This window comes from Engystomops pustulosus, chromosome 6, assembly GCF_040894005.1.
Source record: "Engystomops pustulosus chromosome 6, aEngPut4.maternal, whole genome shotgun sequence".
NCBI classification, from domain to species: domain Eukaryota; kingdom Metazoa; phylum Chordata; class Amphibia; order Anura; family Leptodactylidae; genus Engystomops; species Engystomops pustulosus.
In genome coordinates, this window is record NC_092416.1 from 28752290 (window position 1) to 28779455 (window position 27166).

Here is a 27166-nt window from a genome sequence, read left to right on the forward strand (position 1 = left end):
ACTAAGTTTAGATCTTACTTCACAACACCCATCTTCACTATGCTTATTATTTATAGATTGCTACACTACCCAAACATAGTAAAACAAACATCACAAAATGCTATTAGAAAAGTTGAACTTTACCTGGGACAAATTTAAATACCTTTAAGGCTAGAGTCAGCCTCATTTCCTGCAACATTCCAGCAAATTTCCAGGAGACCAGAACATACATTTTAAATTTTCCCCTCTACACAAGTTTTTAATGGAGGTGTACTGATAATGGGATACATAAAACTTGAGTCTTGGCCTGTTTTTTTTTTTTTTTGGTATTTGACAAGAACCTTTTTAAATGAGTGTATAGACTTTTATATACAGCATATTACACCTCTACGACTATGGACATGTAGTCCGACTCCCCTCAGTGAACCCAGAACTCAAACCAGCTAGGCACATGATCACATCTGTCCAAGTCTGCAGTGGCCAGAAGAGTACACCAGAAAATAAAAAAAATATGGAGACCAGAATTATTCATTCTTGTAAATCATACAACACTCATTTATTTAGAAAGAACAGAGAAATTAATCTGTCGGATTCTGTAAACATCTCTATTTCCCAGGGAGCAGCGCTGCTCTCCAGAAATACAGGAAGTTCAAGAACGGACTCACATACGATAACTGCACCCCCCTATGGGACAGCGCAGACATCACCGGTAATACTGAGAATATTCATGTCAGCTAGGAGCCTTCCTTAAAGGGGTTGTCCCAAGTTTGTAATATCCTATGATGAAGATTCTGATCAGAAGGTGGTCAGACACCATGGGACTCCCTCCAACCACAAGGGGGTCCTATTTCCTATGATTGATGGAGCAAAAGGTTGATATTGACCTATGATCTATCAGTTAGAGAAAATAGGCCCCCATTGTTATGATTGGTGAGGGATAGTATTCCAGGACACAATTACATGTGGTGCAATATAACTCCACGTAACATGTAGCCCAGGAACACAACTCCGCTCCACTACATTTCCTGACGTCAGTTTTATCAATAAAATATCTGTGGCCAAATAAACCACAGCTGCACCACAAGTCTCCACACAAGTGAGAATCCTATTTTTTACTGATCCTATCCTACATGAGGTCTTCAACTCTAGTGACAGCGGCCACAGTTATGTTTTATGCTCTAGTCACATCCTGAGCGGAAACTACAATTCGGTCCGAAACCCGTCAGGTCTAATACAAAACCCACTGCAGCTTTAGACTTCTACTCTATGTAACATCGGTCATTGAACCGCCGTTGGAAGCCGTGATCTGTAAAACAAAAGATGAGCCCGGAAGCCAGCAGAATGCAGCTCTGGCTGTGACTAGAGAACAACACATGACATCAATGAAGACCTGCAGGAAAGCAGAGGAAGAGATCAGCAGACATGACCGTAGATGCAAATTATGACATGTATAATTGACAAGTTTTTTTACATTCTTTATGGGATAAGGCCGACATCTTTCCTGAAGCTTTATTCGTAATTACAAAACTCTGACTTATATAAAAGAGCTACTAAACATTCAGATTCAGAACGGAAATTAAAAATGGACCCGTCCTCTGTAGATAGCAGCATTGCTGCACATTCACCAGTTGTGGGCGCTGGTGCAGCGTATAATATGGCTAGCTGCAAAATTGTCGGGGACGGGTCCATTTTAAGATAGATATTTTATACTGTAGGAGGCTGGAGACTACAACATCTGGAAGGAGGGGGAGGGAATGTGTCAGTAGCTTCATCTTATATAAGGCACCTTAGTCTTTGTATTTCCCCCTTATTTACTTGCAGGCCATATAGACTGAAGGAACTGGACACTAAGCAGCCAGGTGGGACATTTTGGCATTGCAGGTACCTCCGTTCAGGGATAATTACACATAAAACCCATGATTATTACAAAATAAAGAAAAAAAATGCCCCTAAAATATACACAAAATCAGCAAGAGAATGCAGCTCGCTTTATGCCACACTGTCCATCCCAGGAACATTCATATCTCCATAGAGAACATTAAAAGTCCTCCGCTATATGGATGTCACGAGGGTCAGAGCAGGCAGCTCAGTCGTGTGACTTGAGCTTTATGGATCTGGATTTCGCAAGACTTTCCTGGTTCAGTGCACAGACTTAACCTGGACATCCTAGAGACACCTATAACCCTGCTGCCGGCATGAGGTCACCTGCACAAAACCTTACATATACGGCCGTCCCCATATTATACAGATTAAGCCACCATGACATCACTATGGAGAGGAACAGCACCAGCCAGGTCCATAACTCCAAACCGTGCAGCGAAAAATAAAATAAAAACCCATCTGCTCGCCTTCTATGTTCTCCAGGGACAGCACAGGCATTTACCCCTCACTCTCCGGTTCAGTCACATACTAAAACACGGACCCTGGGCTTTATCCTGAGCATCTAGCCTCCACCATCAGCAGCTCATGTCCACCTGTCCTATACTCATACTGAATCATCTGAACATACAGTGATGGTGGCTGCTCTGTGCACCCTACAATACTAGAAATTCTCTGGTAAAATAATCTCTTGTTTAGAAACAGTTAAAATTCGCTCATGCACACTACACCTGAAGAGTGGAAGAGAAGGGGGAAATCAATCCTAATGGAGAAAGTCCTCTGCAGCTAGAGGAGGCAGACATGCACTCAAAAGGAAACTCATAAGATGGGGTGGGGGGAGGACATGAGACCCCGTTCCCTAGAGACGGGACAGATATCGTTATTGCTGGCGGTAACTTCCATAGAAGTGGCAGTTGCAGGCACGGGGCGCCCCCATCTCTGCCTGCTCCCTCCCCACCCATCTACTGCACTTGCACATGCTTTCCCTAGCAGAAAAAAAACCGGGGCAGCATGTGGCAGTGTGCCAATCACAGTGGTCGGAGCTACAGGGGTGGCGGAAAGGGGGTCACAGTGCACGGGGTTTAAGGTCACAGTGGGCGGAGCAAAAGGTCATCAAAGTGCAATTAAATGAGGCGACTCCCTCTGCTCGTGTCCATTGGTGTGACAGGCTGGTACAGCCCATGGCGTCATTCTCCAGGTCTATCTGCGCTCTTTGAAACCCTGTGAACCGTCAGGACCCAGCGGCTGCCGGATAATGTTATTGGATGGTCTGCTGTCCTCCGAATTGTTGATTCGGGTAGGCCTGAAAGACAAAAAAAAAAAAAAAATTCAGAAAGAAAGGGTAAGGTCACAGGCATGGTCAAATAGATGATAGAAATGATATCCTGACAGTCCTTATTCAATAAAGTCCATCGGTCCATTAAACTTGCATGCAGCACATTGTCCCTGGTTCTAACAGACGGCCACAAAGTGTGGAAAGTAGCGGAGGCGATAATACAATATCCACCATTCACTGCACCCACTAGATGACTTGCCTGTCTAGAATTGGCTTTTCTGGTTCCTCCTCTGGACTAGCGCTGCCGAGGATGCGTTTCCTGGCCTCTGCGTACTCTGCCTCCCTCTGTGCCAGGGACTTTACGGGCACAGTTGGCCGGCTGCTGGCATGGGGGTTACTTGACAATCCGTTGCTTGTAGGCCTCTTTAGGATTCTGATCTGTGGTGGTGGACCCGCTGGGAGAGAGTCGTCCTGAATAACCACAGGCGCTTTGGGTGGAGACTTTGTTTTGCTACAGAGAAGAGAAATCCTCAAAATCAGCCACAAGAATATTGCTGCACATGTGAAAACTACATGTAGATTCGCCACAGATATACACAATCTGCAACAAGTGAGGTATATACATTATATCCCATATTATACTCCAGAGCTGCACTCACTATTCTGCTGGTGCAGTCACTGTGTACATACATGACATTACTTATCCTGTACTGATCCTGAGTTACATCCTGTATTATACCCCAGAGCTGCACTCACTATTCTGCTGCTGGTGCAGTCACTGTGTACATACATGACATTACTTATCCTGTACTGATCCTGAGTTACATCCTGTATTATACCCACGTCGCTGCACTCACTATTCTGCTGCTGGTGCAGTCACTGTGTACATACATGACAATACTTATCCTGTACTGATCCTGACTTACATCCTGTATTATACTCCAGATCTGCACTCACTATTCTGCTGCTGGTGCAGTCACAGTATACATACATGACATTACTTATCCTGTACTGATCCTGAGTTACATCCTGTATTATACCCCAGAGCTGCACTCACTATTCTGCTGCTGGTGCAGTCACTGTGTACATACATGACATTACTTATCCTGTACTGATCCTGAGTTACATCCTGTATTATACCCACGTCGCTGCACTCACTATTCTGCTGCTGGTGCTGTCACTGTGTACATACATGACATTACTTATCCTGTACTGATCCTGACTTACATCCTGTATTATACTCCAGATCTGCACTCACTATTCTGCTGCTGGTGCAGTCACAGTATACATACATGACATTACTTATCCTGTACTGATCCTGAGTTACATCCTGTATTATACCCCAGAGCTGCACTCACTATTCTGCTGCTGGTGCTGTCACTGTGTACATACATGACATTACTTATCCTGTACTGATCCTGAGTTACATCCTGTATTATACCCCAGAGCTGCACTCACTATTCTGCTGCTGGTGCTGTCACTGTGTACATACATGACATTACTTATCCTGTACTGATCCTGACTTACATCCTGTATTATACTCCAGATCTGCACTCACTATTCTGCTGCTGGTGCAGTCACAGTATACATACATGACATTACTTATCCTGTACTGATCCTGAGTTACATCCTGTATTATACCCCAGAGCTGCACTCACTATTCTGCTGCTGGTGCTGTCACTGTGTACATACATGACATTACTTATCCTGTACTGATCCTGAGTTACATCCTGTATTATACCCCAGAGCTGCACTCACTATTCTGCTGCTGGTGCTGTCACTGTGTACATACATGACATTACTTATCCTGTACTGATCCTGACTTACATCCTGTATTATACTCCAGAGCTGCACTCACCATTCTGCTGGTGATGATATCACTATGTACACAGCGACTGCAACAGAATAGTGAGTGCAGCTTTGGAGTACAATAAACAATGTAACTCAGGATCAGTAATGTCATGTATGTACACAGTGACTGCACCAGTAGAATAGTGAGTGCAGCTCTGGAGCATAATACAGGATGTAACTCAGGATCAGTACAGGATAAGTAATGTCATGTATGTACACAGTGACTGCACCAGCCGCGGAATTGTGAGTGCAGCTATGGGGTATAATACAGGATGTAACTCAGGATCAGTACAGGATAAGTAATGTTATGTATGTACACAGTGACTGCACCAGCAGCAGAATAGTGAGTGCAGCTGTGGAGTAGAATGTGGAACTAATAAAAATCCAGAGCAGCAGTCTTACCTCTCCCTCTGTGTTATCCGCAGCTTCTTCTCCAACCTTCGCTCTATTTCCTGGAAAAGAAAATGTAATGAACGGTCAGTGTTTCAGTGCACAAGTCTATAACATGTTCTCTGATTTAGAGCAGAAATAAAACCCTACAGAATGAGCAGTGACCGCACAGAGCCACTTTATAAGAGGGACAAGGCAGCAATCCATTGTCTAAGTACAGAACACTAAGGACAGCCTATCCGCAGCCTCACCAGTCAGGTAACAATGAGTGTTGTAGGATGGAGCGATGACTGCAGGTGTACTGCGCCTTTAAGAGAATGATACAGCAACATGATAAAAGAAAATAATTTAATCTGCATTTCCCACCACACAGAAGAGCATGGACACCTGCAGAGTCAGACCAAGGAATTGGGTGTCCGCTCACATAACTTGGCTGCAGCTCGGGATCTCTGTCTGCCTCCTCTGCCAAATAAAGTGTTCGATATGTAGAGGTATTAATAACCACAGCTGGAGTCAGGTCTTACGGGGGAGATGGACTATTTATAGGCAGCTTTAACCCGAAGCCATCAGCTGCCATCGCTGTGTTCCTGCAGCAGCCTGCACATGCCCGACCACAGACTGCAGTGCAGCAGAGTGTGTGATGCCAGGAATACAACCACGTACCAACCAATAGATGGGCATTATACATAGACACTGCTATAAGCAGGGGGTCTGTGATCGGATGGAGACCGCAGATGTACGATTACTAAAAAGGGTCACGCTGTACACAGGATAAGACTGCAGTGCAAGGCGACCAGCAGATGAACGTGCTGAATCCTGGCCTTTTACTACAGACGTTATCTTCAGACAATTTCCATCACTCAGGCAGCCATTACCTCCGTAGTCCATGAGTGATAATGAAAAAGGTTTCCGACTAGTATACACTGAATGGATTGGTTGCACGCTCCATTAGAATAACAGTTTTAGCCACTGATACATTAATAAAGAGGTTGATGCAGTTTTAGGTTTAACTTATCCCTTTAGAGAGAGTGACTGCAGGGACCCCCTCTGATCATGAGAACAGGGGGTCCAGTTCTCATTAATGTGAGGAGCAGTAGAGTGAATATGAGTCCTGCTGTTCCACCAATAAGTGAGAACAGGATTTATCAAGATCGCTGGAGGTCCCAACATTCAGACCCGATCACCTTGTTACTAGCTTGTTACTTACAAACAATCATTCTGGCAAATTAACGCTCCTTGGCTATGAGGGGCAATCGCCTGGCCAGGGCTAGTCGTTAGGAACATGGATTTGCCGGAATGACTGTTCAGCCACCAACCTTTCTGGGAGGAGACAACAAGAATTGTGTTTGCTCATTACTGTTACTTAAAAATCTGAGAATCTGAGAAAACCAGGATAAAAGTTATTGTATTTAGTGCAGTTTTCTAAACACACGGATGATTTTATTTTTCACGTGAAACTCTTTCATCCAGTTATTAGACAATTCCTTTATTTATATAGCGCTCACAGATTACACAGAGCTTGTCAAATCATAGGTTCGTTTGCATAATTTTTTTAAGACATCTATGATTTGACAAGATCTGTGACCACTATAAACCGTATTTTTCGGCTGATCAGGTGCACCGGCATATAGGGCGCATTAAGAATAAAGGGCAGCTTAGACGTGTTGGTGCATACATAAGGCGCACCGGATTATAAGGCGCAGGCGGCCGCTTGAGATAGCCGAGCAGAGAGGCATAGAGGCGACTCAGCAGTGCCACAGCAGTGGCGGCTACTGTCTGAATGCCTATGACAAGGGACATGCTGAAGATTGAACGCCCCAGGCCCCCGCAAACTCCCGAACTTGGCCCCAATCGCTCCAGGAGAGAGCAACCAGGAGAAGTGAGTGACCCCCACTTCCGCAGCAAGTACACAGGGAGCAGAGGTAAGCGGGTTAGGCGGTAGGTGAAGAAGCGCTGTGGCTATTTGGCCCGCAGCTCTTCCCGATTCATATATTAGGCGCATCGGACTATAAGGCGCACTTTTGATTTCTAAGAAAATCATAGGTTTTTTAGTGCGCCTTATAGTCCGAAAAATACGGTAAATAAAGGAATAATTATCTACCACCAGGATAAAAGACTGTATGCCAATGAACATGAGGGGCTCCAAGGCAAATTAACAGCTATGGAGCACAAAGACCGTCAGCCTCATTTGCATAATTTTTAAAGCTTTCTTTGTAACAAAAAAACAAAACAAAAAACAAGGGAATAGGAAGCTAATCGAAGTGGATCCTGCCAGTATGTAAGTGCGTGGTTTACAACCCTTCATCCTGGTAGTAGATTTGATTTCCTTTAAGTATGTGGTCATTTCAATGACTATTTATCAATATATGCAAATGAAGGAGAAAGATAATTACACCGCATTACTAGATAGTCAACAAGCTCGTACACAATTGTGTGGGGAAGTCTGTCTTTTCTTAGTGATCTGGCTCATTAGGCCACACTCACTAAGAAGAGCCGGCTCTCCTGGCTCTTGTACGGCTCCCTGTTAAATATATAATATGGGACCTCAAGCCGGTCAGTCACCCCAATCCACTACGGGTTTTTTGTTAAAGTGGGCGAGGTAAGCCGATTATGTGCGGGGTTAAGTAAACTATCATATCACTGCAGGGAACTGAACGACCCATCACTAATACACAACATTATACCAGGAGACAGGGGGCATCAGTGCCCAGAGGGAGGGCAGAGCACAGGTACGGGGAGCGTCCTAGCACTCAACAACCTACAAGGGGGTCCTGACACCACCGGGGGGAGGTCAGCAAATACAACGGAGAAGGAAGAAGCCCCTGCTCATGGCGTCTCCTCGACCGGGGACATCTATCATCTCCGCACCAAGGAGCCTCCAACACTATATGTCAGGAGCCACAGATTTATGTCCTTCAAGGGTCTGATACACAAGGTGCACTCACCCTCTAGTCACATGGGAGACCCCCACTCACAATCACTACAGGTAAGGGCTGCCCCCTGCACATCGTGGCGTCTATGATAGAACAGGGGGTGTACAGGCCCGGGGGCAGGGGGTCACCCGTACAATACTCCTGTACCCACAAGCCCCTCCCTCAAACCACGTGGTGCAGCAGAGAAAGTCCCCACTAAAGAGGATAAGGGGACCCCCAAACCTGAGCGAACTACAATGACTGTCACCTTGCGCCCCCTGCAGTCACCAGGCCCGGGCTGCTCCCCCATCTCCGGCTCCCGCCACACTCCACCAGCACACTATACTGCCGAGGCCTCGCTCCTCCCACTCCGACCGCCTCTCACCCCGCTGTCGGCCGCATCCTCCCAGCTCTCCGCGACCTCATCTTCTTCCATCTTCCGCTCAGCCGCCACCGGAAATCAGGGCCAAGCACCGGGCTTTACTGCGCAAGCGCCGCGCGAGAGCGAGCACGCACCGTTCACGGCCTCATTAGCCGAGAATTTACATGTGACCGGAAACTGCTTCGCTCATGTCATTCGGACTAGGAGGCCCGCTCAACGCCATGTTGGTACACCCAAGAGGCATTTCTAGCGGTACATATCTCAGCAACCTTTACAAAGTCCTGCTAATAATAGAGCAAACCTGAGTATTCAGTATAACGATGTAAAAACCTGTACCGTTATAGTAGTTATATTACATAGGGGGAAGTATTATAGTAGTTATATTCTTGTACATAGGGGGCAGTTTAATTATAGTAGTTATATTCTTGTACATAGGGGGCAGTTTTATTATAGTAGTTATATTCCTGTACATAGGGGGCAGTATTATAGTAGTTATAGTCTTGCACATAGGGGGCAGTATTATAGTAGTTATATTCTTGCACATAGGGGGCAGTATTATAGTAGTTATATTCTTGCACATAGGGGGCAGTATTATAGTAGTTATAGTCTTGTACATAGGGGGCAGTATTATAGTAGTTATAGTCTTGCACATAGGGGGCAGTATTCTAGTAGTTATATTCTTGTACATAGGGGGCAGTATTATTATAGTAGTTATATTCTTGTACATAGAGGGCAGTATTATTATAGTAGTTATATTCTTGTACATAGGGGGCAGTATTATTATAGTAGTTATATTCTTGTACATAGGGGGCAGTATTATTATAGTAGTTATATTCTTGTACATAGGGGGCAGTATTATTATAGTAGTTATATTCTTGTACATAGGGGGCAGTATTATTATAGTAGTTATATTCTTGTACATAGGGGGCAGTATTATTATAGTAGTTATATTCTTGTACATAGGGGGCAGTATTATTATAGTAGTTATATTCTTGTACATAGGGGGCAGTATTATTATAGTAGTTATATTCTTGTACATAGGGGGCAGTATTATTATAGTAGTTATATTCTTGTACATAGGGGGCAGTATTATAGTACTTATAGGTCAGCACAGTGGTTTAGTGGTTAGCATTACAGCCTTGCAGCTTTGGGGACCTGGGTCAGCATCTGCAAACAGTTTTGTATGTTCACTCAGTGTTTGCGTGGGTTTCCTCCCACACTCCAAAGCATACTGGTAGGTTGATTTTGAGCCCCATTGAGGACAGGGACCGATTTGGCAAGCTCTGTGCAGCGCTACGTAATGTGTGTGCGCTATATAAATAAAGGAATTATTATTCTTTTACATAGAAGCAGTATCATAGTAGTTATGTTCTTGTACATAGGAGCAGTACTATAGTAGTTATATCCTTGTATATAGACGTGATATTATAGTGGTTATATTCTTGTATGACCCAAGTATAAGCCGAGGCACCTAATTTTACCACAAAAAACTGGGAAAGCCTAGGGTGCGAAATGCATAGGTCACAGCCTCCACCCAGTACATTGCCTGCCAGCCCCCTGCCTCCCCACTATATAGGTAGCAAGCCCCTTGCTCCCCAGTATATAGCCTGCCTGCCCCCCAGTATATACCCTGCCAGCCTGCTGCCCCCTATATATACCCTGCCAGCCCCGTGCCCCCCGATTTATAGCCAGCCAGCCCATGCCCCCCAGTATATACTCTACCAGCGCCTTGCCCCCCAGTATATAGCCAGCCCCATGCCCCGCAGTATATAGACAGTCGGTCCATGGCCCCAGTATATAGCCTGTCCCCAGTAAGCCCAGCACATTAAAAAAAAAAAAAAAACTCACATACTATGTCAGACACTTGCTGACATCATAGTGTGTGCACAGGAAGAGACAGGTTCCTGTGCGATGATTATACACACACAATAATGCCTGATGACATCATAGTGTGTGTGTGGCCAGCGTGAAGCGGAGCTGTCACTGCCTGCCCGCAGGATTCAAGAAGAGGACCTGTGGTGGACGTCGGAAAGGTAGGTACTTCGTTTATTTTTTTTTATAGCTAGGTGATTTTGTGCTGAAAAACTCGGCATATACTAGAGTATATGCATTAGTTTGCTTTCTATAATATACTTTCTTAATTAGGGGCAATATTATAGTTTTTATATTCTTCTACATAAGGGGCTGATGTATAGTAGCTACTAGTGATGAACCCATAAAGCTTACACTTAAAGGTATCTGTGTGGCAAAATATGCTTTTCTGATATTTTCAGATCACAGTACATAATTATTGCCTTGGACATTAGAAATTGATTTATAAAATCCAGTTACAGTATATGGGAGGAGGTATAACGCAATGTCTTGGCTTAATTTAAAAGGCATTAAACATTGTCAGAATCCCCAGATTAGAGAAACTATTCTCTACCACTTCTGCCCTCTGTCACTACTGAGGATGGACATCAGCCTTTGTTGTAAGAATTCTAATTAATCTTCCTGCTCAAATCAATAAATAGAAAATTACATAATGTTTGAAACCAAATCAACCTACTGGCGATTGAATTAACTGTCGATTGTCAGCAGTAGAAGTGGTTTTTATTTTTATCATGTAATATTATAATACTGTTGTTGTGCCCATAGGGACAGTATAGTTTTATCCCCAGTGATAAAAATTAGTACACTATAGAAGCCCCTGCCATTCAGACATCTTTGGGTGTGAACTTGGCAGCTACGTGACCTGCTGCATCTGATTAATGTCAGACAACAGGTATTGGAATCTACCGACTTCTAACTAGAAGGATTTCTACATACATGACTCTTTGTTGCTATTGTTAAAATAATACAAAGGAAGGTAAATATGAGGCAACCCTCCTAGCAGTCTTCTGGTCCACCTCAGGATCAGTTGGGGTGTTTTCCGATACATTTTAGGGGAGCATAACGGAACCTAAAAAAGGTGGGTGTTCAGCATTGTTCAGCATTGGGTGGGTGTTCAGTGTTCAGCATTGAGTACAATGTATGAAAAGTTATCTTCCATAAGGCTCCTTACCCACTTGGGAGTGGGATGTGTCCAACTTACACTCAGCATGTCAGTTCAAGCTGCCAGCGTTGGGACCGGACATTCTAGCCAGCACATAGTGGAATTGTGATGCAATTTGGACGAATCACATTCGCAAGTGTGTACGGGGCCTTATACTTCAACTTTTAATAATGGGGGAAAAAAGGCACAAGAAGCTTAGCCATGGGCTCCATGCACACGGATGTGGCATACGGGAGGCGCGCTGGAGCGGAGGAGGGATGAACACTGCTCTCCCCTCCCTTCTCCATAGGAAATAGTGCCACACGACCGTTCTTGCCAAAGATATCTGCCAGGCTCTATCTTTTTTCCGGGCATGGCGTGGAATGGTTAGTACACCTTGTGCTCGATGTAGCTAGCCAGGGTACCATACCCGGCTTCAAATATGGAAAAGGGATATACGTCCCTCAGATGGTTGTGTGCATTGGGCCTTAGCGTATCTGTTTCGTGTGTGGGAAAAAAATGCATCTATTATCAGTCCACGTGGTGTCCGTATTGTATCCACATCTGCAAAAAAAAAAAAGTTGTCAAAACATCTGTGCAAAAAAAAAAATTGAGAGTACACGGGTGACGTTAGTGTCTTATTAGGAATATTAGGAAAATAAGGAATGGTGTCCGGTCAGTGGTGTGGACGTTAAAGTCCCCACGCTTCTCCCTGACTAAGCTTCCTTAGGCATTTGTGTTGTGTTACAAAACGCAACCTACAGACTTCTCCTGCGATCACCTATTGAAGTAAGATTGTGTTTGCATCACGCTTAATAAATTGGGGATTGTGCGCCACTTGTGATAAACCCCTTCGGCTGTGTTCACACATGGCGCATACATTGCTTGTTGCATTATATTGCTGTTAACATTTGTGTTTACAAAATGCAGTGTTATTGCCTCTGCCATGATCTATGAATGACCTGAACCTCACGTCTGTGTGAAATTTTAATAATCCCCATTTTATGTGGGACGAGATTTATTCTCTTGGATTGTCTGTGAAAATTTGGGAAAATCGCAGTAAATATTGGACTGTTAGTAAGCATGCTAGCCATGTGTACATGTATATAGGAGATACACCTGTTCTAGGCTTGTTACACACAAACTTGTGTAGTGACTCTCCCTTTTTTTCATATATTTGAACGCCATGTTGATTCTGAAGAACCCCTTTAGGATGGACATCCATGGTGTCACTTTTGTGGGCCCCTGTGGATAACACAGCCATATAATAAGAGAGGTAAAAGAATTGTAGGCAATTGGCCTATGTGACTTGGAGACCATTATAGCCTTCAAATCTCTGCCCTTCCCAATATGGCGTCCTAGCTACGACGATTGTACTGCGCCTGCGCAGAAGCCGAATGACCTGCTCATCATGGTGTCCGGTCAGTGGTGTGGACGTTCTACGTGCGGGTGAACCGTTGACGTATCTGCGTGCGCGCCCCCGGCCGGCTCTGGCCCTTCCTCTTCTGTCGCCGCTGATGCTGGTGAAGATGGCGTCTCCGTGACCGGGGAGGAACCGGCAATAACGCTGGGAGAGAGAGCGCCGCGCCAGGTGAGAGGCAGCGCCCCGGTACCGCCGCCTGTCCTTGTAGACCGCCTTGGCGGCTGTCTCATCCTTAGCAGCTGTCTCTTCATGGCCGGGTATACTCTGCATCATGTATCATCTCTCCGGCCTCCTGCGCTCTGGCTGCGGATCGAGACGTCTCGCAACATTCATAGACAAACAATTATTTCTGCTTTGAAGCCTGGAGCTTGTCATCTGGGAGGTGACAGGATGCATCAGCCCTGGGGGGCAGCAGCCTCTCCGGGGGGTTGTCAGGTGTCTGGGGCTATAAGCTACCTGTCTGGAGGAGTTGTCAGGTGGCTAGATGAGGCTATAAGCTACCTACCTAGAGGGGTTGTCAGATGTCTAGATGGGGCTATAAGCTACCTGCCTAGAGGGGTTGTCAGGTGTCTGGGGCAATGAGCTACCTGCCTAGAGGGATTGTCAGGTGTCTGGGGCAATGAGCTACCTGCCTAGAGGGGTTGTCAGGTGCCTGGGTTTATGAGCTACCTGCCTAGAGGGGTTGTCAGGTGCCTGGGTTTATGAGCTACCTGCCTAGAGGGATTGTCAGGTGTCTGGGGCTATGAGCTACCTGCCTAGAGGGGTTGTCAGGTGTCTGGGTTTATGAGCTACCTGCCTAGAGGGGTTGTCAGGTGCCTGGGTTTATGAGCTACCTGCCTAGAGGGGTTGTCAGGTGTCTGGGGCTATGAGCTACCTGCCTAGAGGGATTGTCAGGTGTCTGGGGCTATGAGCTACCTGCCTAGAGGGGTTGTCAGGTGTCTGGGGCTATAAGCTACCTGCCTAGAGGGATTGTCAGGTGTCTGGGGCTATGAGCTACCTGCCTAGAGGGGTTGTCAGGTGTCTGGGTTTATGAGCTACCTGCCTAGAGGGGTTGTCAGGTGCCTGGGTTTATGAGCTACCTACCTAGAGGGGTTGTCAGATGTCTAGATGGGGCTATAAGCTACCTGTCTGGAGGAGTTTGTCAGGTGTCTGTGGCTATAAGCTACCTACCTAGAGGGGTTGTCAGATGTCTAGATGGGGCTATAAGCTACCTGCCTAGAGGGGTTGTCAGGTGCCTGGGTTTATGAGCTACCTGCCTAGAGGGGTTGTCAGGTGTCTGTGGCTATAAGCTACCTACCTAGAGGGGTTGTCAGATGTCTAGATGGGGCTATAAGCTACCTGCCTAGAGGGGTTGTCAGGTGTCTGGGGCTATAAGCTACCTGCCTAGAGGGGTTGTCAGGTGTCTGGGGCTATAAGCTACCTGCCTAGAGGGGTTGTCAGGTGCCTGGGGTTATGAGCTACCTGCCTAGAGGGATTGTCAGGTGCCTGGGGCTATGAGCTACCTACCTAGAGGGGTTGTCAGATGTCTAGATGGGGCTATAAGCTACTGGCCTAGAGGGGTTGTCAGGTGTCTGGGGCTATAAGCTACCTGCCTAGAGGGGTTGTCAGGTGTCTGGGGCTATAAGCTACCTGCCTCGAGGGGTTGTCAGGGGTCTGGGGCTATAAGCTACCTGCCTAGAGGGGTTGTCAGGTGCCTGGGGCTATGAGCTACCTGCCTAGAGGGGTTGTCAGGTGTCTGGGGCTATGAGCTACCTGCCTAGAGGGGTTGTCAGGTGTCTGGGGCTATGAGCTACCTGCCTAGAGGGGTTGTCAGGTGTCTGGGGCTATGAGCTACCTGCCTAGAGGGGTTGTCAGGTGTCTGGGGCTATGAGCTACCTGCCTAGAGGGGTTGTCAGGTGTCTGGGGCTATAAGCTACCTGCCTAGAGGGGTTGTCAGGTGTCTGGGGCTATGAGCTACCTGCCTAGAGGGGTTGTCAGGTGTCTGGGGCTATAAGCTACCTGCCTAGAGGGGTTGTCAGGTGTCTGGGGCTATAAGCTACCTGCCTAGAGGGGTTGTCAGGTGTCTGGGGCTATAAGCTACCTGCCTAGAGGGGTTGTCAGGTGTCTGGGGCTATGAGCTACCTGCCTGAAGGGTTGTCAGGTGTCTGGGGCTATAAGCTACCTGCCTAGAGGGGTTGTCAGGTGTCTGGGGCTATAAGCTACCTGCCTGAAGGGTTGTCAGGTGTCTGGGGCTATAAGCTACCTGCCTAGAGGGGTTGTCAGGTGTCTGGGGCTATAAGCTACCTGCCTAGAGGGGTTGTCAGGTGCCTGGCGCTATAAGCTACCTGCCTAGAGGGGTTGTCAGATGTCTGTATTGAGACCACATAAGTAACTAGCACCCTAAATGCAACGACCACCACAGTACAGCTCAAAATGCCATCCCAAAAATACCACAGTACAGCAATAAGTACAACCCAGCAACCAAATACTGCATTCAGAGCAGATGATAATAGTGGAGGCCCCTAGAGCAGATGATAATAGTGGAGGCCCCTAGAGCAGATGATAATAGTGGAGACCCCTAGAGCAGATGATAATAGTGGAGACCCCCAGAGCAGATGATAATAGTGGAGACCCCCAGAGCAGACCCCTCAGCTTCTTCTCTCCTCCATGTGCGGCTGTGCTGTGTCCCGTGCTGTTTGTATGCGGCTCCGGCTCCAATAAATTCTTTCTGCAGTTGTTACATCAGTGATGGAAGTGGTCATTGGATTCTGACAGTCAGCAGGGTGCAGAGCACTACTCATTACTTGCCAGACTGCATGTGGCTTGTGCACCCCTGATCCCCCTTTTAGTTGAGATGAATGCGGCTGCACTGTATGTACATGCTCCAGGCTTGGCTCCACGTGAACTCGCATGGTAGCATTAAAAATTCAGAAACTAGATGATTCTCCTGTTCCCTAAAGTATTCCCTAGTTTATCATCCCAAACACTCCCCTCATGGTTATTTTATACGAGTCCCCTTCACCCCCATGGATTTCTTATGAGGGCCCCCCAGCAGCTCTGGGCCCTGACATGCCCAGAAGTGAAGCTCCTCCGCCACAGATCAGAGGAATAAGGCGCTGGGAAGGAATTCCTGTATTTATTTCAAGCGTTGCTACAGTGACCAGGAAGCCGAGACACTGGAATCGATGGAGACCATTTTGGTGGAGTTGAATTTGGGGGGGGGGGGGGGGGATGGAGAAATTCGAGTTGGATGTTTGGCTTATGGACTCCATAGCCTTGATTAAGTGTTTTATAGGTAGCCTGTGGGTTGTCAAATTTTGGGTACAAACACAAGAGGTTTATGGTTATCAGATGTTACCTAGCCACTCAGTCTATTGTTACTGCCGGCAGAGGTAGTTTTGTGTATAAGTTGTCAAATGTCCACTTTGCCTTCAGCCATTGAGGGGGGGGGGGGTTCAGAGGTTTTCTATTACCCCAGCTATTGTGCCCCTGGTCCTCAGGTTGACGCTAGCATTATTGTTATGATTATTATTATTGTGATGTTAGATTTGTAGCCGGACTCCTGCTTTTATACTGCAATGGGTTGTAACCCGTGCACCCGGGGAAAAGCTGCTTTTATATGGTGTTTGGTACAGACAAGGGAAGTCCACCTGTGTTCTGTGCTGGCCCACTCCTGGCCCGAGCTTCACAGGCTCTTATCTCATGGTCTCTGAGTATTTGGGGAGGGGGTATAGAGGGGACATTCTCAGCCTTATTTCTCTGCAGGTTCCCATGTGAATCCTTCCTGCGGGGCTGGGGGAGGCAGTGTGTGATGTGTACCCCTCTCTGTGTGGTGTGGAGTCGCAGCTCCTGGGAATGGAGCCATCAGGAGATGTCAGCACTTTCATTAGCATCGTTGCTAATTACCATCCTGTCTGTTCTTTGTCCTGAGCAGCGGTTCTGCCCCTTTTCACATGCCGCTGCTGATGATATTGTGCCCCCAGCTGTGCCATTCACCGTGAATTACACCCTGACTGTGACTTCTCCACCACACAGGAGGGTGATCTGTCCTGCGGCCACTGTCACTTTACTCGGGGGTTGTAATCTTGATGCAGTTTCATTTCAACTTTAACTCATTCACTTTTTAAAGGGATGTGACAATAAAAAAACAGCACCACTTTTGTACATAGCACTGAGTTGCATGCAATACTAAATTTGGCCTGTCAATGGGCCTTGACTACGATACCAGGGACAGCCTGTGGGCAAATGTGGTGCGGTTTGTGCGATATCTGCCTCCTGAGCAGAGCTGCAGTCTAATGTCCCCCTCCTGATAGGACTGTATTGCGGTGTTGGGTCCTTTGGCGTCTGTCAGTTCTGATGAGAAGGTTTGGATTCTTGGTTCTCTGGGCAAGCTTCCACCCCTGAGTAATAAATGCAGCGGCACCCTGTCTGTGCTGCGCTCTCTGGTTTATCTCACGCTCTCATGGATGAACCCTGACGTGCCCAGGCAGATAATGCCGCCGTCTTATTGTTTACAATGCCGGGATGTGTGTGTGTGCCAGGACTCCAGGGTGCGATTACTATGTGTGAGCAGAACATTAGGGCAGTCAAAGCTTGGAGATGAGTGTCGCAGGTGTATTGGCACAGGTGTACGGGCTGTCTGCTGCTTCTAGGTAAACTGATGGTTCCTTGTAGGGTGTTTGGGTGCATAGAAGGATCTGAAAGGTGTGTCAGGCATGTGCTGCTTACTACCCCCTCTATCCCCTCTATTACCCCTATCTATCTATTAGAGGTCTTCAGCAAGAGAAGAGGCTGTATTATCATGTTTAGCACATTTATTGCACCCCCATTACTCTTGAAATATTTTGCCCTAACTTTCTAAAGTTTTGCTTCCTGCGCAGGACGTGTGTGGAATGCCATGGCCAGCTCCTCTGAGAGTGAAGATGACGCATTCATGGCTATTGACGGAGAGGATGCAGTAGATGGAACTATGGATCAGGACGATGAGGCACAGGCAATGCTGGAGGTGACCAAGCATAACCGATCAATGTCAGAGCTGCCAGAGGAGGTCCTGGAATACATCCTGTCCTTCCTGTCTCCATATCAGGAACATAAAACTGCGGCCTTGGTGTGTAAGCAGTGGTACCGGCTCATCAAGGGTAAGTGGCAGAACATGTGACCTGTACCTTGTAACCCTAAGCTGCCCTCTGGAACATGGGGGTTTATATTATAAAAAGAAACTTATCAGATTATCTAATTCTGTTATGTTCTTTAAAAGGATTTTCCCTTGAAAGAAAACACTCAATTTAGAACCCCCTAGTAATGTTTACACGTTAAAGATCATTTTTAGCCCCCTTATAATTTTACTCAGTTTTATTGGTGTTTTATATCTCCTTGATGGTCAGTGTAAAATCCCAAAGTGTGGGCGGGGACTCTATAAGCAGACACATTATGATCAATCTAGTTCTGTGTGCTGACAATGTGGTTAGATTGTCTGGGTACAAGGTTTATCTACACTTTTATTTAGCTCTCTTTTTCTACATCAGATACTAGTAGAATGTTGAAGCTGAGACGGGTCAGAGATGAGGTCCATGAGATGGATATAATGCACAGTGACACTTTAACTCCGCTATAACACACCCTGCAGCTCTGATGTATGTGCCTCCTTCCCCCGCTATAAAGGACCTTATCTTATCTGTAGCTTGTAGAGTTAGGTCTGTGCACGCTGCTTGGCGGCAGGATGTCTGTATGTGAGCTTGTCTTGTAATGGAGGGGCAGAGATCACACTGCATCGAGCAGACAGGAAGCAATTCATGAAAACAATCTGTCCTGCCCGGCCATAAAAATCAGTAGATTACTGGTCGGATCCCGGGGCAACTGAACTTGTATACACCAGGACTGATAGACAGGTTGGAATTATTATTATTATTATTATTATTACTTTCTTTAAAGTGTTCATTTTTCAGAATTTTGTACAATAACAATAATCTTAAACATAATGACAAGACTGCGTGCTACAGAGTGTTATTCTCCACATTAAAGCAATGTCAGTTGCAATTATAGTTACGACAAACCAGTCATTAGATTATCAGTAGAGGTAAATGTGGTATATAGAATATATAAAATGAAGGCCTTAGTACTGCAGACAGCCGTACATACTCTCACATCCACACCAATATTCTCCATATCCTTAGTTGTATAGGCAGCTACAGGTTGGAACGATATCTTTTGAAATGATGTATTTTTGCTAACTTTGAATTCGCGAATGTGTTATTTTATGATCCTGAGTATGGTAACGAATCTTGTCTCTGTGGGAATAACCCTTTAAAGTCTGGCTGATAATTCTTGCCTTCTCTGATACAGAGTAGCATATTATCATGAAAGGAGAGAGCTTTGGGTAACATCATCCACCTATGTGAACAGGATGGATTTTTAGTTTCTGGTGGAAGCTTTGTATCAGTAGGTAACAGCCTCTAGAGCAGTGATGGCGAACCTTTTAGAGACCAAGTGCACAAACTACAACCCATACCCACCTACAAAGTGTCGTCATGGCAATTTATTCCCTAACTTATTGCTCCCTGTTCTGTTGTAACTTTCAATCGTATCAGTGTTCTGAGGACACCAATACAGTAGATAGGAGGACCAATTCTTCCTGTTCCCCAGAACAGGAGGAATTTTTCTTGCCTGGAGAAGAAGCTACAATGATAATTCTGATCTGTCCACGCCTTCCTACTCCTCCTGTAGTCCCAGGCAGTGCTGTTGCTTTATAATACGTTGAACGTGACAAGACCTGGGCTGCCTGGGAGTGCAAGTAGATACCTTGAGGCCTCTTTGGTGAAGGCCTGGGTGCCCTTAGAGAGGGCTCTGAGTGCCACCTCCGGCACCCGTGCCAACACTGCTCTAGAGTATAGAGACATGTTTGCAGATGTGCTTAGCTCTCAGCTGTGTCTCCAGTGATTCATTGTAATAACCCTGCACCCTCTGACCCTACTCCCTCTACTCTGACACCGCACTCAGAGCGCTTCCTCTCTGATCCCGCACTCGCAGGGCTCTTACTCATACACAGCTGTTTAGTCTGTACACATTAGAGCTGTATAGGAGCTCCACATAGGAGCTGTATAAATAAGTCAGAAGAAGTGTTTTCTCATGCATTTCTCCTGGTAGAAGCTACAGTATGTGTTTTTATGATCAGCTTTTTCCCTTGAAATGTTTTTTCTTCCTATTTACCATTTATAGTATATAACAACCTGCAGCTATATCACTACTTGTGTGTTCTGCACATCATCCAGACGTGGCAAAAACTTCTTATTTTCCTGGGATTTGCCGGAATATAACCGCCACCTCCTTATTCCCCAGCAGTGTGGGAAACCCCTTATAAGGCATGTGATAAAGGAGCCAGCGGGGATCTAGGTTTTCGTCTGATAACTTTGCAGATCTTTTTGTGTATGGGTTGTTTTTTTTTCCCCCCATTCTTGCTCTGGCTTTTTATCCATTGGAGTAGGGGATATCTAATACATGACCCCTGTTCTCCTGATCATATGTTAAATGTCTGTATGAGGAAGCTTGTAAATTTTAGGAGGAGAAGTATGCAAGTATGTTCTGTACATGCCATGAATCATCCCTGTAGTAAATGTTTCTTTTGCCACCAGGTGTCGCTCACCAGTGTTATCATGGATTCATTAAAGCTGTTCATGATGGGAATATTCAGTGGGAAAGTCGGACCTACCCTTATCCTGGGACCCCAATCACTCAGCGCTTCTCTCACAGTGAGTATCCTTGGTGGCTGTGACTGACCCCCATGAGGATGTATACCCCTAGGGAGAGCAGGGCACAGCACAACTCGCTATTGCTGGTCTTTAGACTGCCATTAATGTGACCACATTACGCAGGGCATATACACATGTAATGAGAGAGAATCTCAACCAGACCAGGTCCTGCACTATTGCACAGTCAGTGGCTTCACTGCAGAAAAATTAAGTGTTTTATGTTCTGCTTTTATCAGGTGCTTGTTACTACGACTCTAACCAGTCCATGTATGTATTTGGTGGCTGTACACAGAGTAGCTGTAACGCTGCTTTCAATGACTTGTGGCGGCTGGACCTCAACAGCAAAGAATGGATCCGACCCTTGGCCTCAGGTAAGTGCGGGTCACTTGTAGATGCTGGAGCCGTAGGCATCCATGACAAGTAATGAAGTTAATCTTATGGACTTTTTTTGGTGCTGAAATGGTGGGAAGTGTTGGTTTAAGCACAGGAGGTTTTCATACATTTTTTTTGTCTGATTATATCATGTGATTTGTGCTCTGGTGCAGACACAGGGAAATGTGATTGTTACATGGAATTAAAGGTAATTTACCACCTCCTACATCACCTCCTAGATTTGAGCTTTGGGTAGGGGGACTAATCTTATTCAATGTGACCGAATACTACGTTACTTGTGTAGTGCTGGTTATTTTTTCTTAGGGTAACTTGCTGAGACAATACCAGCTCCCTGTCATCCATATTAAGACTGAATGGGGAATACATGCTGGCAGTATCACCTGTTCTTTACCTGTGTATTTCTCTCTAATTTTCGGCTACTGTGTTTCTGCCTCCTTTTTATACTTTAAAGATGTCGCCCATCATAGTTGTCAGATCTTTTATATGTTGGACTGTAGTAAAAGTGTGGAAGAATATCCTATGTCCTAATAGTAGATGGATTCCTGTCACCCTGACTGTATACATATGGTATGGAGAATATGGATGGCGAGGGTGATCATCATACATTTCCAGCTAGCAGAGATGTTAGGTCTCTAACTGGTCATGTATTGATGTACTTGAGGTATCAAGGGATTAATAACAGATTAGAGGAAATATTCAAGTTCAAAGCACAGGAGAGGTGGCACTGTAAATGTTAGTACAGTGTGTGTAATATATATTATTTTTTTTATATTTATTAGTGGGTGTGGGGGGTCGCTCCAGGAAAGGTTCAGGTTACATATTCTATCCCCTCCTGCAGTAGACAGTACATGGTATAATTCCCAGATCTCTGCCTGAGAATGCACTGCTGAGCGGTATCCCACGGGAGGGGCCGCACCGCAATCCCACCCTGCTCGCTGCTGTCAGGACAAGGCCGGGCTGTGGGCAGGTTTGCAGGAATTAGCTCATTGTCTCTGGAAGGATGCCCAGGAGATGTGTGTCATAACTTGTGCCCAGGTAGCGAGTCTTACCCATCCTGACACGCAGGCTAATGACTTCACACGTCTTCACTGTCATTATGTCAGGAGCCACATTCATTCCACGTGAGGTGTGGGAAGTGGCTGAACTTTTGCACTTGGATTCTGACCTTTGTGTATTAGCCTGGTTCTGTCTTGTGCTGCTTGTCGTCACCAAAGTCCTAGGTCTCTCGGGTAACAAGGACACAACAAGCACTACCCCCTCCACCTGTTCCTCCAACTTCTTGTTCTGGTCTTGATGATATTTGATGAATATTGTTCTCCTATTACCACTTGTTCTATGTTCCCCATAATATAATGTGTGGATATACACTGCATCTCTATATGTAAAGCTTGGCAGGAATTTTTCTCACTGCAATAAAATGGTCTGAATTTCTGTCTGGGATTGGTAGTGGCTACATATCGGCAGGGGAGTAGGGAGCTATATTTGGGCAACATACACTAGAGCAGTACCGCACTACATGTGAATACAGTATGGGCTTTAATATATTTCTGCACCTCCATTGATTCTCCATTGCACATATTAATGTCTCTCACTGTCTTCACAGGTTCCTATCCTTCTCCAAAGGCCGGTGCTACGCTTGTTGTATACAAGGAGCTGCTGGTTCTGTTTGGTGGTTGGACGCGTCCAAGCCCGTATCCCTTACATCAACCCGAACGCTTCTTTGATGAGATTCATACATACTCCCCATCTAAAAACTGGTAAGATGTGCTGCAGGGAGCCATTCTAGGGTCACAAGCTCTATTATTGGGTATTGCATATTTTAAGCCTGTGATTGACCACTGTGGCTTCCTAGATGCAAAGTGGCCACCGGTTTCCAATGTTAAACCTTGTCATTCTCTCCAGGTGGAACTGCATTGTGACTACCCACGGGCCGCCACCAATGGCCGGGCATTCATCCTGCGTTATTGGCGATAAGATGATCGTCTTTGGTGGATCTCTTGGGTCTCGGCAAATGTAAGTAGACTTCTTCACTTACTAAGAATAAAGTGTGTGCTGCTTGGTACAGGTCCCGCGGTCAGAGGTATGTTACTACCACACAAGTCCAGCTGCTCCCTTGGAATTGACACACACTGCTTGTGAGATGACTACAAGGAGGCTGTAGCATGTATAGTTACAATAGGCTGATCTTTTAGGAGTAATGATGTCTGGGTTCTCGACATGGAGCAGTGGTCCTGGTCCAAACCAAACATCTCTGGACCCACCCCTCACCCCCGAGGTGGACAGTCTCAGGTATGCCTGGTAGAAGCATTATTGTGCCCCTCCTGTTCACTAGATAATGTCTAATGACAACTTTCATCCTTCTTATAGATTGTTATTGACAATGAAACAATCCTGATCCTGGGAGGCTGCGGGGGACCCAATGCTGTGAGTGATGTACCAACTTCTAGCTCTGAGCACTTTATATTTTACTATTGATAACCTATGTGGTAGTGGAGCCTCAGTATACTGGAGCAAAATGGCTCCATACACTGTTTAGTGGCCAGCATAGGAAGGTGCTGCCAACTCGCTCCAAGCGCCTAGGCCATCAGGAGTAAAGTTGTGCCCACTATGGTTCATGGCTGGCATGGTAGTGTCTCTGTCTAAACTAATCTCGCTCCCTTCCAGCTTTTTAAAGATGCCTGGCTGCTACACATGAATACCAGTCCCTGGACGTGGCAGCAGCTAAAAGTGGAAAATGAGGATCATGGGGCCCCAGAGCTGTGGTGCCATCCAGCTTGTAGGGTAAGTGACGTTTGGGAATGTGTACCTGTGGTTCACTGCAGCAATTTCTGTGTTAATGCATATTCTGATCATAGTCTGCGATCCTCCTCCTATCTCTTGCAGGTGGGCCAGTGTGTGGTGGTCTTCAGTCAGGCACCCAGTGGTCGAGCTCCTCTTAGTCCAAGCTTGAATTCCCGTCCTTCGCCCATCAGTGCGACTCCACCTGCCCTGGTTCCAGAGACGAGAGAATTCCGGTCACATTCTCCGGTCCGTGCACCTGATGAAGCCCCATGTGTAAATGGCCGCTGGGGGACTCTCAGGCCTCGGCCTCCAAGGCAAACTGGAGGCGGATCCCGGGAAGGCAGCTTATCCCCAGCGAGGAGTGACGGCCTGTCACCTGTCCTTAATGGGGGCAGTATATCCCCCGCTGCAGCTTTGGACAGCCCCTTGCAGGTCATTTCTCCCTCTGTGGCTGAGAGCTGTGAGCATAAGACGTCTCCTGCTCGCCGAGGATCTCTCCCAGAGCAGAAAGATTTGTGTCTTGGCGCAGAGGATAGCGCATGGAAAAAAGGGGATTTAGATCTGGACCCTACAAGTAGAAACCCGCCAGAACAGACAAATGGAATCCACACTCCCCCGCACATTACTTCCACATTTTCTGGAGCGGTGTCACCCGGAGCACTTCGTCGGGGGCTGGAAGCTGTCCGAGCCCTGGAAACTTCCTCAGCTTCCTCCTCTTCATCGCATGGTGCAGCTAACCCTATCAGTCCTCCCACCCTCACCTCCCCCAGTTCTCCCAGCAGCGGCTCGGATGCAGCTTCAGCGCGTCCAGCCCCGGCCCAAGGTGACGGCCACTCTCTGCCCCCTATTGCACGTCGTCTAGGACATCACCCGCCGCAGTCACTAAATGTAGGCAAACCCTTGTATCAGAGCATGAACTGCAAGCCTATGCAGATGTACGCCTTGGACATTCAGGGGACCCGGGAACGGGGCTGTGTAAAATGGAAGGTTTTCAGCAACAACTCTGTGGTGGGACCCCCTGAGACCAGTCTACACACTGTTGTGCAGGGTCGAGGAGAGCTCATCATTTTTGGAGGTCTCATGGACAAAAAACAGAATGTCAAATATTACCCTAAAACCAACGCCTTGTATTTCGTAAGAGCCAAGAGATAATTTGGATCGGTGTCTGAGACTGTTGCCCGGAGACGTCCCCCTCCTGGTTCCCTTTTTACACTACTTTACCCCTTGTGATATTGTCCCTTAGACCTTGGATATGAGCCAGTGATTGAAATGACAGCCTGGAGGCTAAGGCCACCATGGAGGTTCTCCCTCCTCTCTGCTCTGGGCTTCTGCAACACCTCTGTGAAGCTTCTTAATCTGTGCCTCATTACATAGGGGTCTCCGCAGTGGGGTGGTCTTATATATTGATCCATTGGGGGAGGGGGTCTTTTTTTTCTAAAGGTGTGTTTATTTTATTAGTCTGTTGAATGTTGCTTTTCCCCCCTTACATTTTGGGGTCTGTTTTTATATATTCTATTAGTAATGGGTGGTGCAATCTGCCCCTTCAATTCTACATAGAATATTGTTGTGGGTCAGCGACTCTCCAATGATTCTGTAACTACGGCGCCCATCGTGACCTGCCATGAAGGATTTGTAGCTGGGTAGGGGGTGCGTGGGCTGTAGGGGGGGAGGGGAGCGTGTATTTGCAAATTTTATATTTAAATAAAGGAATTTCCTACTCGGAGCCTTGTGGATGGGTTGTATTGTGGCTCTTTTATGTGTCAGGGTTGTAATTGGGGAGTTAAAGGGGACCTGTCACCATGTGAGCCCCACAGTCTGTTTTCCTTGCCTGGAGTCCCCTTTTAGATACTCAGCTGACCATGTGATATGCTATGGCGCTGCCATCTGTACCCCAGGATTTGGCCACCATCACATGGTGCAGCAGATCCACTTTAGAGGGGTCTGGGTCTAGGGGGAGCTTAATCCTAATCTTGTTAGTGTATTTGTTGGTCTGGGCTGGAGTTGCACTTTAAATAGTATCCGCAGCGCCTCATCCTCTCCGACCTCCTCATCATTGAGGGTCTATGAAGCCACAGAGCAGACCAGTTGTGTTGCAGCTTCCTTGTGCAGAGAGGGGGCAGCAGTGAGCGGCTAGATGTATGGGTCTGTACCAGCGCTCACACACTATGGACCAGAACCATGAAGAGGTTCCTCCTTTCCGGGGATTTCTACTCCGGGCTCTGGTATCTTGGAGGAGTAAGGAAGATGCATTGAGGCTGATACATTAAATTATTGCCACGTAATTTTCAAAGTTGTCATTGCATGGTCCCCCGAGCAGTCATGTAGCCGCGGCTGCAGACGTTCTTGCACAGATATTGGCACTGTACCTGGGCATCTTTTTGACACTTGGTATCTGCCCCTGGTACAGGGGGATGGATTGCAATAAAGTTCCCTGATTCTCATCTGTCCTGGCTGCACTCATTTCCCTTCTCCCTCCTCGTGTTAGTGATCACTACATGAGTGCGGCCGAGGATTCGGAGTCGTATACGTTAGGATACAGATACACCCGGCCTCACAGTTGTGATGTTCCAGGAGCAGGAGAGATAAATGGAATGCGGGAGCCGGGTGGCCTAGGAGACACAAGTTCTACCACTGTGTATGGCAATAGCTTGGATACATCATACAGACACCGTGCCTGAAAATCCCATATATCGTACATACACAGTACCTAGAGATCACATACCTCATATATGCACAGCGCAAGCAGATGAGACAAATCATACATACACAGCATCTGGAAGCGTAGCTGCTGCTTAGATACATCATAAACAGCAAACATGGAACAGCAAACATACTAGCATGGCATCGGGGATCAAATACATCCTACATACATGGCACCTGGAACCCATAGTTTGAGCTTAGATACATCATACGTGCACAGTGCCAGGAGTTTAGATACATCATATATACATAGTGCCAGGGGCTCAGATACATCATCATACATGCACAGCGCCAGGGGCTCAGATACATCATCATACATACACAGATAGCGCCAGGAGCTCAGATACATCATCATACATGCACAGATAGCGCCAGGAGCTCAGATACATCCTCATACATGCACAGATAGCGCCAGGAGCTCAGTTGTATCATATATACGTAGCGCCAGGCGCTTAGATACATCA

General features: G+C 46.5%; 2 protein-coding genes across 4 annotated transcripts; one reads left to right on the forward strand and one right to left on the reverse strand.

The window, feature by feature from the left end:
• Positions 1–510: 510 nt before the first annotated feature.
• SZRD1 (SUZ RNA binding domain containing 1) lies at positions 511–8830 on the reverse strand. Of its 2 annotated transcripts, none has more exons than XM_072155290.1 (4): positions 8672–8830; positions 5387–5436; positions 3393–3644; positions 511–3160 (listed from the first exon to the last, which is right to left on the reverse strand). In XM_072155290.1, the coding sequence occupies exons 1-4, from the start codon at positions 8720–8722 to the stop codon at positions 3058–3060; spliced, it is 456 nt and encodes a 151-aa protein (XP_072011391.1). In that variant the 5' UTR covers positions 8723–8830; the 3' UTR covers positions 511–3057. The 2 variants fall into 2 exon arrangements, with proteins under 2 accessions (XP_072011391.1, XP_072011392.1); XM_072155291.1 differs by having other exon boundaries at positions 8555–8694.
• FBXO42 (F-box protein 42) lies at positions 8767–26443 on the forward strand. Of its 2 annotated transcripts, none has more exons than XM_072155287.1 (10): positions 8767–8920; positions 17964–18221; positions 20712–20828; positions 21065–21199; positions 22825–22978; positions 23124–23234; positions 23414–23510; positions 23589–23645; positions 23886–24002; positions 24105–26443. In XM_072155287.1, the coding sequence occupies exons 1-10, from the start codon at positions 8857–8859 to the stop codon at positions 25152–25154; spliced, it is 2160 nt and encodes a 719-aa protein (XP_072011388.1). In that variant the 5' UTR covers positions 8767–8856; the 3' UTR covers positions 25155–26443. The 2 variants fall into 2 exon arrangements, with proteins under 2 accessions (XP_072011388.1, XP_072011389.1); XM_072155288.1 differs by lacking the exon at positions 8767–8920 and adding an exon at positions 13111–13272.
• The last annotated feature ends 723 nt before the right edge of the window (positions 26444–27166 follow it).

Coding starts and splice junctions, on each gene's coding strand:
- FBXO42 (XM_072155287.1), top strand. CDS start 8,857: ATGTCATTCGGACTAGGAGGCCCGCTCAACGCCATGTTGGTACACCCA. Junction 23,511..23,588: donor CCCGAGGTGGACAGTCTCAG/GTATGCCTGGTA, acceptor TCCTTCTTATAG/ATTGTTATTGACAATGAAAC. Junction 23,646..23,885: donor GCTGCGGGGGACCCAATGCT/GTGAGTGATGTA, acceptor GCTCCCTTCCAG/CTTTTTAAAGATGCCTGGCT.
- SZRD1 (XM_072155290.1), bottom strand. CDS start 8,722: ATGGAAGAAGATGAGGTCGCGGAGAGCTGGGAGGATGCGGCCGACAGC. Junction 3,645..5,386: donor CGGATAACACAGAGGGAGAG/GTAAGACTGCTG, acceptor TCTTCTCTGTAG/CAAAACAAAGTCTCCACCCA. Junction 3,161..3,392: donor GAAAAGCCAATTCTAGACAG/GCAAGTCATCTA, acceptor TTTGTCTTTCAG/GCCTACCCGAATCAACAATT.